Source organism: Pyrgilauda ruficollis, unplaced genomic scaffold, assembly GCF_017590135.1.
Source record: "Pyrgilauda ruficollis isolate IOZ18807 unplaced genomic scaffold, ASM1759013v1 scaffold209, whole genome shotgun sequence".
Classification (NCBI taxonomy): domain Eukaryota; kingdom Metazoa; phylum Chordata; class Aves; order Passeriformes; family Passeridae; genus Pyrgilauda; species Pyrgilauda ruficollis.
In genome coordinates this window covers 115,757-132,481 of record NW_024520207.1, presented here as the reverse complement: position 1 = coordinate 132,481, position 16,725 = coordinate 115,757, and the positions used below count along the sequence as shown (strand labels likewise).

The following is a 16,725-nucleotide window of genomic DNA, read 5'->3' as shown; positions in this document are numbered from 1 at the left end:
TCCTTTTAAAGTCATTTCAATGTGTGTAGTATTACTTTTCCAGACACACACTTAAACATAGACATCAACCTATATAACTTGTAACATAGTAATATAACAGAGAAAATCAAGCTTTAAAAGACATTTAAAAGCCTAACAAGATCAGTTCTTTTATGTCTTCTGAGTGATGATGGATTAATCTGACTGTGATACTAAATGTTTTGTGAGAGCAGATTTTTAACAACACTTTAGACTTAGAAATGGCCTTCCATTTATACTTTCCAGTTCTGAAGTAGGAATACCATAACAGGCTTTTCACGCTGCATGGAAGGGACATCTCTCACCTCTGCTGAGGTGAACTAAAGCAAAGCAATTGTCCTTTCCCACAATACTTTTCTACTGTCTCATTCAGTTGTAACCTCTCAGACCTGCTGTGTTCCTTCCTAGGGCTCTTGTACCAGGAATATCGAGATAAATCTACGCGTGAGGAGATTGAAACCAGGCGATTGCAAGATTCACAGACATACCCTGAGGAGACTTCACCCAGTGAGGAAACCCCATCTGAAGCAGAATCCACAAGTACAACTGAAAATAAAGCTCCACCACAAATTAATTTGCTGAGAAATTCCAACTCCAGGTTCAACTTATGGCAGGATCTTCCTGAGGTCCAGAGCAGTGGTGTCCTCAGCATCCTCCAACCCGATGAGATCAAGCTGCAGGAGGTAATGGAGGAATATTAAGACTATTTCTTAACTGTGTTACTGCTTTAAAAATGGAGATTGAATTAGGCCAAATTATCAAGATTTAAAAACTTTAAAATTCACAGCAGTCACAGACAAGCCTTGCCCTGTTGAGTACTTTCTGAGTTGCACTGGTTAGCACACCACTCACTGTTCATTGTGAAACTGCGGACATTGTTCTGCATGCTACTACCGCTGGATGTTTCTGTAGCAAAAGGAACTTCTTTTCCCTTTTCTGATTCAGTGTTAGGAGCAATTTACAAAGGAAGATTGATATTTAGGAGGTTTTTACAAAAGAGCCATTGGTTCCAGTGCACATTAATCCTTTTCCAAAGTAACTATCAGGACACATAACTTTCCACTAGAAATCTTTGAAGAATTCAACCATTAACTGTAAGGTTTTGAATATGTTGACATAGGAGAAATAGAAGAGATAGAGATTGATAAACAGCCTTCTATTTAATTGTTGTTACTTCGAGTCTATTGCAAACAGTAAAAAATAATGATAGGTATATTTGCATTTAGCTATGCAGTGCAGTGACATCACTATTTTAGAGCCACATACTGTGACTTACAGGACTATACTGAAAGGAGTAGGTGGGGGTAGCTGTCACAAGTGATGACAACATCAGTTCCACCACAATTTACAACTGGTTGCTATTTTGGGTATCATGGGGAGTGTGAGTGTTCTTTGTCACTGCATAGCACTGCATTTATAGCCAGCAGTGGAGGGGGCAAACCCTGTTTAGTGTGCGGTTTGCACTGTGGTACAAGGAGTGGGCTCGCCAAGGCTCTATCCCACAAGTCCAACTGTACTCCTGCACCAGGATTGCTTCTGATGAGATGGTGGGATGGGTGTGACAGTGTATCTGCTTAGCCCTGGCTCATGGGATTGTACCCAAAGTGCTGAAGAACATCTCGGGGTGTAAGCAGTCCCTCCTAAGTTCAGTTAGACTTCCATAATCCACACTGATGAACACCTTGTGCACACAGTGCCAGTCCCAGCTAGGGCTGTAACTTGACTGTCACACTGGACAGGTTCATCTTGTGCACCCCAAGGGCTGTGTTATTCACACTCTTAGTGGAGAAGACTGGTGTTTATATACAGTAGTTTGGGCTAGCAAGCACAGGCTGTTAGTGTATCAGGGTTAGAGCTGAAGGTGAATTAAATTATTTGTTGTTTCTCCATGTTCTTCTTCTGAACTGGTTATTTGGATTTGTTCTGTTTACCTGGCAAAACACAAAAAATGCTTCCAAGTGCCAGCATTACAAACACAATCTGGCATCTGAAAAATTACAGGTTTTTATTTTTATTTTTGCTTCAAAATGAAGAATTATGCAGAAATATTTTGCTTAAAAGTGTGCATTATAGATTTCAAAACTTGTCATTTCTGTTAAGTTACATTTGTTACCTGTATGTGTTTTTGGGAAAAAATATCTCAGGGCTGCGAAACCCCAATATTAAGTGTGGTCAATTTTCTTCTTTCTGTTACAATAACCAGAGAAATAAAAAAGTTGCAGAATGGGACAGAGCTGTCATAAAGAAGTGCTGTGCCTTCTCCACTGTTAGTTTATCAGACCTGAAATTTTCTTCCTACTTGTCCTGGGATTAGCACAGTAAGAGATTATAAAATTGCTCCAAACCAGAAAGCTGTGAAATTGGCTGAACATTGAACAGATAGAGTGGAGAATTTGCTTTGTGAGGAGAATCAAGGTCAGAAAACAAGGAGCGCTAGAGAAGTCTCTGAAGCTATTGAAGAGATTATGTTGAATTCAGCCTTGCTATAAGCAAGCACTACTTGCTCTTGCAATTCTGGAACTCTATTCATGTTGGATCTGAACTGTGAGAGTGAACTGTACATGAGGGCTTAATTTAGTAAATGTAAAATGTTCAGCTTCGTAAAGGAGAATTGGAGAAGTTTTCCTGAAGTACAGGACAGCAGAAATTCTGGAGTAAACATCTTAAGGACAAAACTGTATTTTCTGACCCATTTTATCTTCAAAGCTGTAGTAAACACAGGTACTAGAAAAGGTTGCATGTCTTCAGCCAGGAAAGGTGGAACAAGAGTATTATTTTGATCATAGGGAGAAATACTGGTACACAGATGGAAAGAAATATGAACACCCTGCTTCATAGCTGAGGAAGGGAACACCACTGTAGCTGTTACAGAGTAGGGCTTAAACAGTCAGAAAGTTGGTTATCTGAAATAATCTTCAAAGTGAAAGAAACTAGAACAAGAAGAGAAATCTGGTGTTCAGTAGTGGCAATGATGGAAAATTACTGAGCAGCTTATCAGTGCAAGAATTTAAAACAAAAAGGTTTTCAAGCATCAAAACAAGAAACTTGACTGGAAGAGTAGTGGATGCTTGAAAAGTGTCATGGAAAGTGATTTTTTTTTTATTGTCCCCATTGGAACAAACAAGACAGATATGGATTCACTATGGATTTCATTATTTCTTTAGTATGGCCTGCATTCTGGACCTCCCCTTGAAGGTCTGGCACGCTCCACTATTGCAAACAGCAAACAAATATTCTACAGTCAGAACTTGGAAAAAAATCCTGACTTGGAGTTTCTGGAAAGCTGCAGTGCAAAATAATTGGAGGTATCAATCTCCAGGATACCTGGAAGGGACAGGCTATCCTAACACATCCTGTATATCTTTGCCTATTTCCACCTCTCTCATTTATCAAATAAAAAGGTACAGTTAAAACTATAAAAGTTATATATAGGACTAAGCCAGTCATGCAGAAAGAGAGAGGTTCTCTCACAGGTTCACCCAGTGCCTGGGTAAAGCTTCTGGGAGAAGCGGAGCTGATAATCCTCCACTTTTCTCATTAGGAATCTGGCCTTGAAAAAAACTCCAGTGTCCTCTTATTTCTTAAACACTGTCTGTTTCATGGTCACTGACTAAGTTCATCTGTACAGACACCCTTTGCTCTGTCTTCCTCCTGGGGGCTGTGCAGGCACAATCTCCTCCTCTGGTGCAGGAAACCACTTGTTGGACTTAAGTGCCCACTGGGAACATTTCCTAGGCTGCCAACCCTGCAAAGAACTGAAATGTCACTTCAACTAACTGCTATTTTAGCAGCTCCGGATTGAGTGACAGTCCCTCTTTGCTGAACCCATTCACTCAGGTCTTGGACTGCAGCACAGTGTCAGGGACACAACCCAGGTCTCTACCTCAAATTCTTATGTGATGCACAGTGATATTTCCAGGAAAAGGCCAAAAACTGATCAGTGGAAAATTCCAAATGATTTCTTTAAAGAGAAAAAACAGACAACAACCAAGCCACAAGACAGACCCCCAGCTAATTCAGAGTAAATTTCTCTATGGACACATCACAAGAACCACTGCATGTGTACCTGTGGCTCCATATGACCTCCTCGACTTTAGCTGCGCCCCAGCAGCTGCTGAGAACCAGCAGAGCTCAGGGACTGACACTGGCACTGCCTGGCCAGCTCCCCCCTCAGCAGGGTGCAACAGAGGAGCTGTGGGAACAAGGGGAGCATTGAAGCAGCTTTAGATTCAAGGGAGCAAAACTTTCACTGAACTACCAACTGCCTCTCTTAGTAATGGCAGCATGGGCCATGGGCCCCAGGACAAGGAACCAAGGTACCTCTTCATCAAGAGATGCCTGAAGGATCTAACTACTTTTCATTGTTGAATCTCTGTGAGAATCTTCAGTTAATCTTATTTCAACTAATGGATTCAGTAGTTGTGTAAATAAACACCTTTTGTATCTACCTCTTAACAGACAACATATACTCCCCCAGAGAGTAAGGGATCTCTGAGTGGTAATAGTGGAATGTCCCTGCAGCACTTGCAGTAGGTAGAAGACTTTATATCTACATCTCATTACACTGATTTTTATCTCTGAACGAATCCATCAATTTGCCTTTCCACTTCCACGGACCACATCCTTGGCCTAAGGAAGCCAGGCTTTGCTCCAGGGTTTTCTCTTCTAGCAGGATAAGCAAAGGCTGAAAGTTGGAGATTATTTATGATTTCTGGTAGTACTTAGGCACTACTGTATCTTGTCCTGTTCTGTTGTGAATTGGGGCAGAAAAGTGTACGGCCAGGGCTGACCAGGGAGTCTCACTTGGACAGTAACAGCTGGATTTCCTCTAGGTCAGGGGTGATGGTTGTGAGAGGAAGACTTCCCCAACTAACTCACTGTCTCCTGTAACGTGTGGCAAATGCATTGTGGGCTTACCACTCCCTGCAGCCCGGGCCTGCAGGGTGGGTGCAGGGTCCGTGGCTGTGCAGCACAGATGTTCTCATTAATGCCCAGTGTGCCTCTCTGTAGAAGTAGAAAGTATATGCTGACTTCCTTCTTTGGGATTTTCCTCCAGGCCATGTTTGAGCTGGTTACTTCCGAAGCATCATATTACAAGAGTCTGAATCTGCTGGTGTCTCACTTCATGGAGAATGAACGTCTGAAAAAGATCTTACACCAGTCTGAGGCACACATCCTCTTCTCCAATGTGCTGGATGTCATGGCTGTCAGCGAGCGGTAAGTTGGCTGCTGAATGGCACTGAAAGCAGCAGCTTTAGGTAGCTGCAGCTGTAGAGGGATGGAGGAACTGACTTCTCCTGGGAATTGCCTGGAACAGATAGGTCACAATTAATATGGGTGCTGACTTTTTCATTTAGCTTCCTGTTGGACCTTGAGCAGCGAGTGGAAGAGAACATTGTGATCTCGGACGTGTGTGATATTGTCTACCAGCACACAGTTAATCACTTCTCTGTGTACATCACCTATGTCTCCAACCAGACCTACCAGGAGAGAACCTACAAGCAGCTTCTGTGAGTTGCACCGCTTGTTGTTGCACATTTTGCAAAACTGTACAGGCCACAGATTTAGCTGTTATTTTGGTATTTATGAGAAAGGGCTAGATAGCACAGAAATGGGGTTTTCCACTTCATGATTTCTCATTGCATCTGTAAAAAGAAAACTCAGTTAAAGGCTTTATAGTAAGGATTGGTTGGTGCAGGTAACATGGCAAGTAAATTAAAAGCCAGCATTTCTCAACTGCAAGAAATATTTATGGTGCATGCAGGGTCTTGTACATGCTTGTGTAGTGCACGTATTTTTAACCTGCAAGTAGAGGCAAGAGATGGAAAGCCAAGAATATAATACAGACCTCTGATGAGAAGAACAACCACTGCTTTTCCCAACCTCAGCAAGGCATTGACTTTTCCCGATTTCATAACTATTCTTTTTCAGAACAACAGGATATTCTTAAAAGAATAAAAAAAAGTTTTAGCAAAGCTATTTTCTCTGCATTCTACTGTTATACACACAGATCTAGGCCTGAAGATATAATCCAACATATTGTTGTAGTATTTTTCAAGTGTAATAAGTCTTTTGGTCCAGTAGGAATCCTCTGATACAAGCTCAAAACGAGTGCCCTACAAGCTTGTCTTTGAGAGGAGGAGAATCAATTTTTCTCTAGTTACAATGTCCTGGATTCTTTCAGGACAGCCCACTGCACATGCTGCAGTGTATTTTCTCCTATAGCATCAGCTGGTTCAGGCAAGTGTAACAATGTTTATTCCTTTAATTTCTCTTCTCTCTAACTTTTGAGGAAAAAAATATTTTAAAAAAAATATTGACCTTGGCCTGCTGTTCTCTCCACAAAGAGGGTACCACAGGGTTTCCTTCAGTCAGAAGTGAGCAATACTGCTGCAGAAAGAATTCGCTTACAGCCATTATCTAAACACTTAGAAGCAAAGCAGCAATAGGCTGGGTTACTTGAGCTTGAAAGGGACCTGTTGGAGATGAGGTATTCCTAAATGTGAATTCAGAGGGCAGCATTTTTGTCTGCAGGAATACATAAGGCACAGTTGAAAAGAACTGACTCCCTTCCCCAGGCTCCCAGCTAGCACAGGAATTTTGCAACACTTGGCTGAACTCAAAGCCTGGGGTGTGTCAGTTTCCCCCATTTGACTGTTCCTTGGACACATGCAGTTCCATTCTGCTGTGAGTCACACTGTCAGACAGGTACCTGCTGCAGCAAGGAGGAACGCTGCCAATGGCTTCTTTCAAATGTTGTAAGAACACATGGTGCAGACAGGTTTTGCACAGTTAGCAACCTCTTTGCATCCATGCTGTTTCCAGGACTAGCCAGGACTCCAGCAGCACAAGCCTTGCTCAGGTTCACTCAGTCTGTGGCAGCCTGGAAGCTTTGTCTGCTGTGGCAGCCGGGACTGCTCTGCTCTGCACAGCTGTGTCTGTGGTCCAGCTGTGCCCTCATCTCCTGCAAACATCGTCAGGGAAGGCCCAGGCATGGCCCCTGCCCTTCTCAGGCCAGATAATGATTTCCATCCTCTAGCTAAACAGCAAGGAATACTGAAGCTTGAGCTACTTTGTGGCTTGTCTTGTTCTTATGACTGTGTGAATTTCACCTTATCACAGAGTTCCAACTGTGTAAAAACATATAATTATGCCTCTGACTCATTTACTTGGACACATATCCCATTCACATACACCTACACACTCAGTGTATGCTGCTGAGCTAGATATGAACACATGTGAACACTGCCGTGGCTTGTACATTAGAAGTCTATTTTTTCCCTCCCCCAGCACTATAAATAGTTTTAGATTTAAACTAAAATACACTCAGAGGCATTCAGTCCCCTCCTTCCCTCTTCTCTCCTATTGGGAGAGACCAGGCAGATGCTGTCTCTGGGACCAAGCTGCTTTTGGGTCACCAGCCATATGCCAGAGTCCCAGGCAGGGTAGCACTCAACGTTCTCAGCCTCTCTATCTCTCCTCTCAGCCAGGACAAACCTGCCTTTCGGGAAGTGATCTCACAGCTGGAGCTGGATCCCAAGTGCAAAGGCCTGTCCTTTTCTTCCTTCCTGATTCTGCCATTTCAAAGAATCACTCGACTCAAGTTGCTGGTGCAGGTAGAGTTTTGCTCTTCTCTCTCTCACAAAGGACTTCTGGATCACTCCTGGAATTTTCCTTTCCAGCAGTTGTGAATGGATACAGCCACAATCGACTCTAGAACTGGATGAAGCCTTTTGACAGAGTCAGACATTCACCACAACTATAGAAAAAGGATTTCAGTCCCTCAGAGTCCATCCCCAAATTAGTGTTGAATTTGCCAGATAGCTTTTACTGAGCGAAAGAGTTGAGGAGGAGCTTTGTCGAGCTGCCAGAAGGGGTAGCAACAGTCCATTAATCCAGCTGCCTGACAGTTAGGATGGTGAGACACACATGCAGAGCAGCTGGATGACATAGGGATGCTACACCATGATGGCTTGGACCAGTCAGCCAGTGCTTTGCCACCTTATCTAAACACTGCTGGAGAATATGCTTCTAGGAAACAGCGCAGTCCCAAGTGGTCTTATCCCACTGGGATTACCAATAACAGTGTCTGGTAGTGCCAGCTCTAATTATTTATTAATTTATTTTTATAAAATAAGAATCTACCTGTTATATTTCTCTTAGATATAAGGTCAAATGGGAAGAGGTTTTAACGAGAGAGAGGATCTAAGAGGTGAGAATCACTGTACTGTGTCACCTTTGCTGTGATTAGGCTGATGGCCAGAAGTAATTTGTAGGCTAGCAAAGACCTTTCTGTGCTCCTATGTTGGGATCAGAATTAACACAGCCTTTTCTCCCCTGCAGAATATTTTGAAGAAAGTGGAAGAGAAATCTGACAGGGAATCCACTGCCCTGGATGCACATAAAGAACTGGAAACAGTAAGTTTGAATAAGTTAGTGGAAGGCCATTAAGATTAAGCCACCATGCTCATTTCACACACACACACATCCCCCTGAAAAAATCACCTGCAGACTACATTCTGTTTGGGAGTGGTTTCTTTGAATTCTGTCACTGTGTTTCAAGAGGCGTTTTTTTCGTAAAGTCTGAAAGATGGACTAGTCTACTTGCACTTAGTGGTCAGTGACAGCGAATCCCTTGCTAACAATAGATGTATGTTTCTGCCATAGGAAAGGGCAGAGAATGTTTTCCTTTAGAGTCTCCAAGAACACAAAATGGTTTTTGCAGACACCTGAAGGTGATGGATCTGACTGAGAGGTGTGATTAGGTGCAGAGTACAACTGTCAGGTTTCTCTGACACAGCACACTTTTTCTTCTGACCTAGAATAACAGCTTCCTAATGAAGTACACAAGCCAGCTTTTAGCCCCCTTCCCTGAAGCTGGTAGGTAGGTGTGGTGTTCAGTTACTGATGTGTACCAAACCCCAGGAAGGCAGTGGGAGATTTCCCATCAGGGCTGTTCCTGATACGGTTTGACAGGATGATGCCATATCTGAATGGTCTAGACATAGCTAGCAGCTACATGGGACAATGTTTCAACCCTTCTCCATCAGAAGCTTGGAACATCTCCTGACTCTTGTGGCTCAACACAAGTATTTGAAGTCGAAAACTGTGCTAGAACATCAGCCTGAGGATGGGCCTGCAGTCTCTGACTGAAACATTAGAAGAGAACAGGCTCTTGGATTTGCCCTGAACCAGTATACAAAGTGTGTGCTTGGAGATCACTAGGGATAAAGACAGGGACTTTATCAATGAAGGATGTTCTGCATTGAGTTAGTATTTGCAGAATCCCTTTTGACACATCTGGTAGCCAATTATTTTTCCATTAGTCAGTAGGCTAAGGAAGACTGTTCCTGTAGCATGCAGATGACTACAGCTGCTGATGGAAAAATGCTGGGTTTGTGTTCAGTTATCAGTGACTCACATGATCAGTTTATTAATTCTTTTACATGGTTAAACACTTACCTGTAAGTGTTTAAGCTGAGATACCTAATATCCAGCTAGGTACAGGCATCACAACGGAGACCATCTGATGCTTACTTTTTCTGTAAGTTTATTTTCTCTCCTTCTGAGAGGCAAGAGATGATCACAGTTTCAGTTACTGATATTCCGTTAGATTTTGAGTAGCAGAAACAGAGCACAAAGTGGAACTTGTTCTCCAATGTAATTTTTCTACCTTGCCAGTTCTCAAGAGAGTTGCTCCTTATGAAACAGGCAGTGGCATCTAGGTTAAGGTCCCTGTAACAGCGTAGTGCTTGCACGTTGGTTGTGGTTTTTCAGTTAAAAGTTTGTACTCCGAACACAGCTGGGCTCTGTATGATGAATGTCTCTTTCCCTAGGACATTTCGTAGCCCTGGCATCTAGTGCTGCTTGGCAGAACTACAGCATTTGCATTTTTGAAAAGATGATGTTTGGCTTCATTCTCTCCTTGAAGATGATACTGCAAATGTACCTCATTTCAAGTTCTGGGAACAGGGAAAATGAGATATATGATGTGTCAGATTCTGAAAAACAAGCTGTTCATTTTGCTGTGCAACCAGAAGCACTGTTTTATACCGTCTGGTTCAGTAACTGAATGTAGCTGCCTAATATGTCCTCTGACAGTCAGTTTCCACCCTTAACACCTTCTGGGTGTTTGGGAGCTTTTTGGTTGTTCAGGTTTTGGGAGTTTTTTTCCCCTTCTCTTTTTCATCACCCACAGTGCTGATAAAAGAGCTTGGCTTCGTCAATTCCTGTTACAGCAGGGCACTTACCTGATTGTGGTCAGGCCTTTTCATGCTGTCCATCATCACTTACCTGCTTAAGGCCAGCAGAGACAAACCTTTGTGCTCTCTTTTCCCAGGTGGTGAAAGCATGTAATGAAGGTGTCCGGAAGATGAGCCGAACAGAGCAGATGATCAGCATCCAGAAGAAACTAGAATTCAAGATCAAGGTATAAGCACAGGCTGAACAGTTTTGGTTCACTGTCTGCACTTTGCAAACAGCCTCCAAAGGGTCCCCTCCAAAGGGGCTGCTGCAGGCACAGCACCTCTGTGTGTGCTCAGTGCACACCCGCTGCAGAGGCTGGGCAGCACCAAGGCCAGTGTGGTGTCATGTACACAGGAGGGACACGTTGGCATCACCTCTGCTGTGCACTGTGCTCCTGCTCCAGCACTCAGGTCTGGCTCTTACCTCTCTTCAAAATGCAGGTCAGCTTTCAGCTATTATTTTACATACGAAATGTGTTAAAGGTAGATGAAAGCTACAAAAGAAAACATTCAAAAACTGAAAAATACCCAAACAAAGACTGTCCCACCATTTTAATTATTTCCTGTACTTATGCATTGTGTACAGTCTCTAAATACCTGCTACTGATCTGTTTCAGCTCCACTGAGGGAATTGCTAATCAATGTTTAGGGATGTCTGATTAGATCTCAGTTGATACATACCATGAAATTCCTGTGCTGAGTATAAAGTTGTCAGTTCTTTTCTTGAATGCTATAGAGATGCTTCTGAGGTCTGTCTGCTTCACAAACTGTAAGGATCATATTTAACTTCCAAGCAATCTTTTTATGTACGTGAACAACCAAAACAAAAAAAAATTTATAGAGCACTTTACCAGTGTGTCAGGGCTAGACCACAGTCCTCAGGACAGTAGAAGATTAGGGAAGCCACACAGTTGCCTCCACCTCTTGTAAAGCTGAGGCCATAATGACAGGCAGGAGCTGATTAATCTCTGGAGCAGATCTGCCTTGGGAACTGGCACGGGTAGGGCTCTTCTGGGGAGAATAGTGCAAGGAGAGTTGAAAAGAAAAAATTGTGCCACTCTGCATGTGATGAGCACTGGGAGCAAAGGTAGAAAGAGTGACAGTTACACAGGTATTTTTCAATATTTCAGTCATTTGGTAATGTAGTATTCTTCTAGTACAAGATGTGCTTTGTTCTGGGCTTCTTGGTTTTAGCATGATATGTGTTGAAACTCCAGCAGAAATGCTGTGGTAGGTGTGTGGACAGCATCTCCTCCTGACAGGGACAGACCCAGCCAGAGGAAACCTGTTTAACCTTGTTTTTTTTTAGTCAAAAGGCCAAATCGGTGGTTTTAAAAGTCAGTCTTACTGATTAGGAAAGTTCAGCCCAGATGACAGGATGTGTCAGAGAGAGATCAGGGCATAGGCTGTTGTTTCATTCCAGCACTTGGCACTCTAGCGTTGCCATCCTTAAATATCTGTCCATCCTCGGGCTCCTGCTGTACCCCTGTCCAACTTCTGTCACGCTGTGCTGGGCTGTGTGGATGGCAGAGCACACTGCCCTCTCTTGCAGCTCTGCTTCAGCCTCTGCAGTGCAAGTTGTAGTGATGGGAGCTCACCACCCTTCCTTTTGCATCTCTTGGTGCTTTCAACATCATAACCACTTGAATCCATGGAGTTTTGCTACTTCCCTAAACTTTGCTATCTTTTCCTCCCTTCTAGTCTGTACCCATCATCTCTCACTCCCGCTGGCTGCTGAAGCAGGGGGAACTGCAGCAAATGAATGGTCCAAAGACATCACGAACACTTCGCACCAAGAAACTCTTCAGAGAAATCTATCTGTTCCTTTTCAATGATCTGCTGGTGATTTGCCGGCAAATTCCAGGGTGAGTGCAAAATTCAGGTAGTACACAGGATACTTCATTAGTTCTTTTGCCCCAGGTTTATCCAACCTATGATGCTGTGACCCCATCCTCTCCCTCAGGCACATTCCTTGGCCTGACATGTACACCTCCCTCGAGCAGTCACCTTACCTTTGAGCACAGCTGACTCTTCATGGGTGGCACAGCTCTCTCCAGATGAAAATTCATGGCCAACAGGACTTAAACAGATCCCAGGGCAGATCTCCCAGCAGAGTGACTATGCATCCCACAGTTTCTGCAGGGTGGCAGTGAATCACATTGGCTGGTGAGCTGACCCTGGAGACCTGTCGTCCTGTCAAGAAGCGATTTTTTACTCATTGCTTCCTGAAGAACAGCTCAGATTTAGTCAGTTAAAACGCTAAGAAAGCCGACTAGAAAGTTAGAGTAGTAGGGAGGGGTATAAATTTTGGCCCGAGGCCAGCAGATATATTTGACATGGTGTAACCTGCCTGAAGAGGAGGAGGATGTTGTTGTGCTGGGTGCTGTGTCTTGTGCAAGCAGACACTGGTGGAACACAGCAGCAGAGAACAGCATGCCCTTTGTGCATGAATTAGTCCCACTGGTAGGGAGCATCTTGCCCTTCCACTGTTCCTAACGAACGTGTCGCCGCAGTGTCTGTACACTGGGAAATGTTTTGCTTCTGTGGCAACTTGTATCCAGAAAACACAGAGGCTCTTCATAAATAGGAATGAATTAAGCCTCACAATCCCCTTTGAGGGAGCGCCATCTGTGTTTTGGACATGGGGAGCTCAGACAGAGCAAGCAACTTGTTCCAGGCCATGAGGGCTGCCCAGGGCAGAGCCTGGAGAGGGTTCCTTGCTTTGCAGTGGGTTTTTATAGCCACACGCTCATCCCATCTCACAGCAGGACATCTTTTCACTTCCTTCCATGCAGCAGCTCCTGGTCTGTGTCCTCAGTACAGTTCTGGGTGGCTGAAGTCGTAAGTCTCCTGCAATAACCACAGTTTTTCCTAATCTCTTTAACCTCTCCCAGGGACAAGTACCAAGTGTTTGACTCTGCTCCCCGAGGGCTTCTTCGGGTAGAGGAGTTAGAAGATCAGGGGCAGAGTTTGGCCAATGTCTTCATCTTGAGGCTGCTAGAGAACGCAGATGACCGGGAGGCCAGCTACATGCTGAAGGCATCGTCCCAGTGAGTACCAGTCACCCTGCTATCGCTCAGCAGTGCTCTCTCTCCCTACATCCTGCCTTCATGGGGACCAGCTGTCCAGGTTTTCCAGGGATGGGCAGGGGGGTATCCCACTGCTGCAGCTGAGCTGGCCCTATCAATCTCTCTGCCCAGCATAACTCCCCTGAGGCTACTGAAAGCCCCAAGGCTACTGGTCACCTAGGCAGGTTTCTCTTCTGTGTGGTGTATTTGAGCCCTCTGGGGTGGTGGACAGACAGGCAGTTCCTGTTCTGGGACAGGGAGGTCAGAAATCAGCCCAAGCACCAGGCCCCAGCTGATTTACAGACTGCAGCATATTCAAAAAGTAAAACCAGGCAGGATACACACTCACACACTCCAGTGGTCCACTGACTCACAAGAATCATGGCCATGCCTGACCAGCCCTGTGGAGCAAAGTGTCTCCTGTTTGTGGGTGAAGGTGGGAGAAAAGGCTACTTCCCCCGTGTCTCCACAGCCAGTGCCAATCTTGTGCAGCCCTTCTGCAGCTCAGGGCCTCCTTGTCTCCCTGGATACAGATTTTCTGGCTCACTGATTTTTCACTTCTGGCTCCAACAAGCTCAGGCTGGGCAAATGATTTAGCTGTGCTAGCACTGACCTAATTGTTTGGAGCACAGGGCAGGGCTTTTTCACTGACCCAAGCATTTCTAGGCCCATATTTTCTAGCCACCAGCTAAACAGCTCCTAGAGACAATGCACATCCCCAGGCTGATATTGTGTGCTGTTAGCAGGCTGGTGTTCATCATCCACATTCCTAAATGAACACCAGCCCCGGGGTTGCACCCTGACCGCCCCCCAGCACCACTGCTGCCGCAGCATCAGGATGACAAGCCCCCAGTACAGTGAGCAGCTGCACCTTCTCCCCAGACATATGGCTGCAGCTCTGCTGCACTGAAAATAGAGATGTCAGTCACACTATGCAGGGCAAGCGCATGTGTGACGTCCATGAGGCTTGGCTGTGCAGCAAATGATAAACCAGGCCAGGATTTGCTCAGTGCAGGGGAGGCAGTCGCAGGTCCATGCTCTGCATCCTGTCCCATCTTCTAGGTGGCCACAGCAGGTATGTGATCATGAACATGGCTTGCCAACAGGTCTTGAGCACTGAAATGTGACATATCAGCTGCTGAAGGCTGCTGTTTCAGGATGCAGAAATGATGGAGATAGTACTGGGCACAGACTGGAAAACTAAACAGTTAGAAGAGATAAGTGGGAGCCAAACAGAGACTTCTGCATCTCTTCTACAGCTCTTGCACCTCTTGGATCAGGCAACAATGGTGCTCAGTGGCAACTTGCAGCTCATGCCCTGGTTGGGCTCTGCCAGGAGCTAACACTTTATTTGGACCAGGTCCACTGACCACAACCAGGTCCACCGACAGAACTGCCAAACAGAGACTTCTGCATCTCTTCTACAGCTCTTGCACCTCTTGGATCAGGCAACAATGGTGCTCAGTGGCAACTTGCAGCTCATGCCCTGGTTGGGCTCTGCCAGGAGCTAACACTTTATTTGGACACAACCAGGTCCACTGACAGAACAGGAGTATGGGTGGGCTCCTTGCAGGCTGAGAGGATCTGGGCACTGTGGGCGGATCCACAGAGCTCTGTAAGGATCTGCGTGCAGGGCCAGCATGCAGACAGGGCCACAGGCATGGCAAGACTCTGGGTTTGACCTCTACATGTTATAGCTCCTCTGTGCTCAAGGCCCTTGTCTTGCATGTTTTCATATGATGTGACCTGCAGGTGTTTCCACTGGTCCTTGGCATTGTTCTTCATACCTGAAGTATAAAGTATTCCCAGCCCTACAGATCAACCTGCCAGCACGTGCCCTTTAAATTCCCCTTTTAGGCCCCTCTCCTCCCTGAAGACACTCCATGGCTTTTCATGTGTGTCAAGCTCAGGCTTTAAAATGACCTGAGAAGGTAGAAAACTCTGGCTCTCTGGCAGATCGAAGCACAGCTGGTCCTCCAGGCAGGAGCTGGAGCCTGTGAAAATGAACTGCCCCATTTCCTCGTGGGGCTGAGGGAAGCCTGAGGGGAGCCAAGCCTGCGACTTCTCCAGCATTTGTGACATCTCCCTCCCAACTGCAGGTCCAGGTTTTGCAGCATGCTGTTCACATGGGTCTTGTTGCCAAGCAAGTGGTACCTTTGGTGTGCTGCAGTACTCTTCTGCAAGGGAATTAGTCAGCTCTGCTCTTTAAATGTTCCTACACAGCAGTTGTGGGAATAAATGGTTCCTGTAACTGCTTATCTCCCAGAAAAACTGCTCCTGTTGACCAGCCCAGCCAGGAGCTGCCTGTTCTTGCTACTTCTCAGAGAATGCTAGGCCCCCCACCTTGCTGCTAGCTCTTGACAACAATGCTAGCAGAGGGATCCTCCCCAGAGAGGGACCATGCTGCCTCTGGGGGACAGCCAGGGCTGTGCAGCAGGGCCCAGAGCACTGTGTCATGTGTGACATCCCAACCAGGGTGTGCAACAGTGGGGCTCAGCATCACCACTGTACCCAGGACCCTGAAGGGGCAGGCAGGAAAAGGCTGGGAGGAGGAATATGAAGTCCAGAACTGGCTGGGCAGAAGAACTGGAGCCCTTACAACTCTTGCATGTTCACAGCTTTGGTTTGTCTCCCCTATCCAGGAGTGAAATGAAGCGCTGGATGATTTCACTAGCCCCAAACCGGAGAACCAAATTTGTTTCATTTACATCCAGACTTGTTGGTAAGAGACACAGTATGGGAGCTGGGAGCTCTTCACCCCTACCCCAGGGCACTTTATTCTGCCTGATCTCAGTGCAGCCACATAGCTGGGACCTATGCCAAAGCTGAACCCTCTCCCTAGGCTGCCCTCCTTTTCCACCACCAATACCTGCTTGTCTTTGGGCCTGGCCCTGACCTGGGCTGGGCTGCACCAGCACTTTCCCTCCCATCCAGGCTGCTCATGACTGGCACCACTGTGGTGGTGACATGAACCCAGCTCCCTTTCCAAGAGTTGCTTCCCCAGTACCTGTGGCAGGGGCACTCCCTGGCTTCCCCAGATCAGAGGGACCATGTGCAGAGCTCATGAGGCTGCAGCCACCCTAGCTGTGCTGTTCTTCAAGGGCCTCTATCCCAGTCCACCCCTCACTCTTGCCCTGTTTCTTGGCAGACTGCCCACAGATCCAGTGTGTCCACCCGTACGTGGCCCAGCAGCCTGATGAGCTCTCCTTAGAACTGGCTGATGTCCTCAACATCCTGGACAAGACAGATGATGGTATGGGGATGGGATGGGATGGGGATGGGCTGGGAGTCCCTGTGGAAGGATGGGCTTTGCTGCAGGCAGGCAGTTGTGAGTCTCTCCCTCCTGCCAGGGAGAGGCTCTGGCATCAGCATCACAGCCAGAGAAGGAAGTCACT

The 16,725-nt window shown here is 45.9% G+C and overlaps 1 protein-coding gene across 4 annotated transcripts in view; it reads left to right on the top strand.

The window, feature by feature from the left end:
• Positions 1–16,725, top strand: part of NGEF (neuronal guanine nucleotide exchange factor) — a 40,078-nt gene that overhangs the window by 20,280 nt on the left and 3,073 nt on the right. For all 4 annotated transcript variants that reach the window (XM_041467528.1, XM_041467529.1, XM_041467530.1 and 1 more), the window contains 10 exons: positions 427–701; positions 5,075–5,235; positions 5,376–5,528; positions 7,505–7,634; positions 8,362–8,436; positions 10,358–10,447; positions 11,964–12,127; positions 13,157–13,312; positions 15,973–16,052; positions 16,479–16,583. In XM_041467528.1, coding sequence (XP_041323462.1) covers positions 427–701; positions 5,075–5,235; positions 5,376–5,528; positions 7,505–7,634; positions 8,362–8,436; positions 10,358–10,447; positions 11,964–12,127; positions 13,157–13,312; positions 15,973–16,052; positions 16,479–16,583 — 1,389 coding nt within the window. The remainder of the gene's footprint in view (positions 1–426; positions 702–5,074; positions 5,236–5,375; positions 5,529–7,504; positions 7,635–8,361; positions 8,437–10,357; positions 10,448–11,963; positions 12,128–13,156; positions 13,313–15,972; positions 16,053–16,478; positions 16,584–16,725) is intronic.